The sequence below is a fragment of the Ceratotherium simum genome, chromosome 39, assembly GCF_057802395.1.
Source record: "Ceratotherium simum simum isolate JZ-2026a chromosome 39, ASM5780239v1, whole genome shotgun sequence".
Taxonomy (NCBI): Eukaryota; Metazoa; Chordata; class Mammalia; order Perissodactyla; family Rhinocerotidae; genus Ceratotherium; species Ceratotherium simum.
This window is the reverse complement of record NC_141938.1, coordinates 8,253,677-8,257,847: the sequence shown is the minus strand read 5'-3', so window position 1 is coordinate 8,257,847 and position 4,171 is coordinate 8,253,677. Positions and strand designations below refer to the sequence as shown.

At 39.1% G+C, this 4,171-nt stretch overlaps 1 protein-coding gene across 1 annotated transcript; it reads right to left on the bottom strand.

Moving 5' to 3' along the window:
- Positions 1-560: 560 nt before the first annotated feature.
- On the bottom strand, positions 561-1,499 carry LOC101399583 (olfactory receptor 7D4-like). Its single transcript, XM_014790472.2, has one exon. The coding sequence runs from the start codon at positions 1,497-1,499 to the stop codon at positions 561-563; it is 939 nt and encodes a 312-aa protein (XP_014645958.2).
- Positions 1,500-4,171: the final 2,672 nt, after the last annotated feature.

Sequence of the window (4,171 nt, the reverse complement as noted above, 5' to 3'; positions counted from 1 at the left end):
GCTAGCCAGGTCATAGTCCAACTCAATCTCAGTTTCTTCTTTTGAAAAGTGGGGTGAATGAGAGAAAATATCTCAAAGAAACATTTTCAAGATGAAGTAAAGTCATACATGTGAAGAAACAAGCACAGTGCTGATGTGGTAAGCACTTGCTGTGGCTACTCTATCATTTTGAATCCATTTCTTCTGGAGAAAATAAGTTCACAAACAAACTAAGGTGAAGAACATCAACATTTGAAAGGATAATTTTAGGGGTACCATGTCAGCACTTGATATGATAAGTGGTTTAAATCTCAAGTTAGAAATCTTAAGAATTTCTCAAGAAAGCTAACCAAACATGGAACTTTCTGAATATCATATAAGCAATAAAACTCAAAAACAAATTACCGAGGAGGTTGTTGAGGAGAAACTAATATAGACAAATAAAAGTGAAGACATGGGTGTTTCAGGAATTGAGAAATAGAGCATGTGTTTTAGGGGCGAGAAAGAACCAGGGGATTTAAATTCACAAAGTTTACCTTTGGCGCCAACCATGTCCACTTTGTTCTAAGGCCAGTGACCCATCATGGAGAAGAATCTGCCCAGCTGAGTAGCCTTCTCAAGGCCCCCTTCACATCCTTGTTCCTCAGGCTGTAGATGAATGGGTTAAGCATGGGGGTGACCACAGTGTACATCACTGAGGCGATCGAGCTTCTGGGGGAAGAATGGGTCACAGCAGCACTGAGGTAGACCCCTAGGCCTGTCCCATAGAACAAGGAGACCACAGAAAGATGAGACCCACAGGTGGAAAATGTTCTATATTTTCCTCCTGCAGAGGACATCTTCATTAAGGAGGAGACAATCTGAGAGTAAGAAAAGAGGATCCCAATGAGTGGAAACACAGCCACAAGGGCAGTGGCTACATACAGGATGATGTCATTGATGAGGGTGTCAGAGCAGGCCACCTTGAGGACCTGAGCCAGTTCACAGAAGAAATGTGGAATTTCAGTGCCTATACGGAAGGTCAGCCACCTCAACAGTAGAATATGAAGCAGGGAGACCCAGAAAATGATGAACCAAGAAATCAGAACCAGGAGGACACAGAGGCGTGGGTTCATGATGACCATGTAGTGCAGAGGGTGGCAGATGGCCACAAACCGGTCATAGGCCATCACAGTCAGGAGGAAATTGTCTATTCCAGCAAAAAACATTGAAAAATAGACCTGAGTGAGGCATCCTATGTAGGAGATGTCTTTCCTCTGTGCCTGGATGTTCACTAGCATCTTTGGGATGGTGGCGGAGACAAAGCAGATGTCCACAAAGGACAAGTTGGAGAGGAAGAAGTACATGGGGGTGTGGAGGTGGGAGTCAGAGCTGATGGCCAAGATGATGAGTAGATTCCCAAACATGGAGACCAGGTACATTGACAAGAACACTCCAAAGAACAAGGGTTGCTGTTCAGGATCCTCTGAGAGACCCAGGAGGAGAAATTCAGAGACTTGTGTGTGATTTCCAGCTTCCATGTAGCTTGTGTGTAGAGAGACAAAAGCAAAGTTCAATGAATATCCAGTTGGCACCTCTGCTAGTCAGCACCTCTTGATTCCACCTTTAGGTGGACAAACTTCACCTTCTGTTGAGTCTTTCCAATGACAGTGATTCACTCAGTCAAGTTGTAGCCCAGTTCCATTTTAACTGTAATTATTTAGCCTTTGGAAAATTCAGCAGACATCTCTTTTCGTCTCCTACTCACTCATTCAAATCATATTTGAGACTATGGGCATTAACCAATTTCTTCTATACATGACACTTCCAAAGTAATTGAAGACATTAAATTTATTTTCTTTAAAAATATCCATACTTCTTTCATTCTAATGGCTCTGTATTTGTTATTAAAATGTGGATTCTATCTCAAATAACCTTAACTCTATGAGTTGATGCTTCCTATTGATGTCACAGTTAACACTCAGGTGTTTTATTTATTTTTATTTTATTTTTAAAAATGTGGTTACTACTATTCCCTTCTTTGAGGTTTAGAAATGGCTTGTGTACAGTATGATCTCAATTAATGATAGCTATATTATCATTATTAATATGTTCCTTTTATGACAATTATTTTTGATATGTAACTCTCCCAAAGTACAGTATAGAGACATGATTTAGAAAATGGGATCTTGAGTCAGACTTGCTAGAATGGAATTTTGCTCCACCCACTATTTGTGTGGCCTTGATAAAGTCATTTAATCTCTCTTAGCTGCAGATACCTCACCTCTACAATGGGAGTAGTCAATATTCCCTACATTGTAAGAGTGATGTGTGAATCAAATGAGATGAGACAAGTACTTTTTCTAGTGCGGTTCTGGTGACATACAGTGGACACTTGATAAATTTGAGTTTCTGTTCTTAATATCACAATAAATCTGTCTTGAATGGCTGTCATTTATCAAATTTCCTTTAAACTGGGGCAGCCATCAAGGATGGAATTCTGTTCATTATAAACACAACAGGTCTGTTACCTCTTTTGACCACCATGCAGCACCTCTAATGAATGAAGATCCCTAGGGCTCCCTTTTTCAGAGACTGCCTGGACTCTTCCAAGAAGTGAGAAAAGCATGTGAACTACATAGATAAGAAGAGGGGGGAAATCACAAAATCATTAAAATAAAGTACAAGGCATGTTTGAGAGTGTGTGCTCATGTTTTCATGTTCTGATGTGCGGCTATATTATATTAACGATCAGTATAATTAACGGTAAAAGAATGGTAGAACTGACGAAAAACATACAAAGTTTGTATTAATCAAATCATCCTTATGAAATTAAAAGGAAAATTAAGATATGGGTCAATGTTACACTCTCCATGATGGAAAAGACTTGTCATTATTATGGCCTAGAGAAAGCAATTAGAGAGAGGAAAAAAATCATTGAGGATCACTTTAGTTTGGGGAGGTTGGCAGAAAAGTCCTACCTAAAATTTGAATAATTGAGCTGAGATGAAGGATGAGCCATTGTTAAGCAGGGAAAATAAGGAATGGGCAAGCATTTTGGGCTGAGAGAACAAAATTCACGGTTGCCCTATTGATCAATGAGCTTAGAAATGGAAGGGATTTGAGAGGCCAGAGATAGAGAACAGAAAGTAAGGGTCAGGAGGACAGAGGGGGTGAGCCCACAAGTCCAGCATCCTGTACTATTCCTTGACGTGCCTCTCACATTTGTAATTTTATGTATGTTTGTGGTCAGAGGACGTGACTCTTTTTGCTCACTATCGTCTTTCCAGGAATTTACATGGCATCTGGCACGTCGTAGGTGCTCAACACATGCCGATGTTAGATGAATAATAAAGATTTAGACCAAAGCATCAACTTCGACACAAAAAAAAAATCTTCAACCTTACGTATGCCTGAATAGAGACACAAAATTGAATAATAAAATTAAATCAAATACATTCATATCTATTTTAAGAGAATAATACATCATGAATAAGTAATATTGATTCTATGAATGGGAAACTGGTTTAATACTGTGATGTTTGTTAATATAATTCATCACAAAAATAGGTCAATGAAGAGGAATCATAACTATAATCACAACAGAAAATGCATTTGAGAAAATGTAGCTGCCGTTACTGTGGTTAGCAGCCTGGACAGAGTCTCTCGGAAAATGAGGAAACTAAGGATGATTTCTTCAACTAACAAAAAATGGTTGTTTTACAACTGCAGCCAATAGGATATTCTACATTAAAACACTAAAATATTTCTGTTAAATTCATGAACAGACCAAGGCAGTCTGCTCCAATTTCAATGACTCAATAGTCACCTGAATATTTAAAGAGATTTGTAAGATGAGAAAAGGAAATTGTGCTGAGTACTGAACATCAGAAATAATTGTCTTATTTGTCGATGATATTGTGGACATTGAAGTGGAACACCAAAAACAATCAATGCAGAACTATTAAGCGTTCTCAGGAAGTTGACTCTGCTGCAAAAGTAGTTAGGGAATACAATAGAAAAATATAGAGCTTATCTGGAGGCGGAGTCAAGATAGGCGGCATGTGAGGCAAGACTCTGAACTCCACACACTCCTCCGTGGACACAGCCAATTTACAACTACTTGTGGAAAAAATTACCCCTGAGACAGAACAGAAAACTGGATAAGAGGAACTCCTGCAACAGCAGGACAATCCTAACTGGGGGTAGAAGA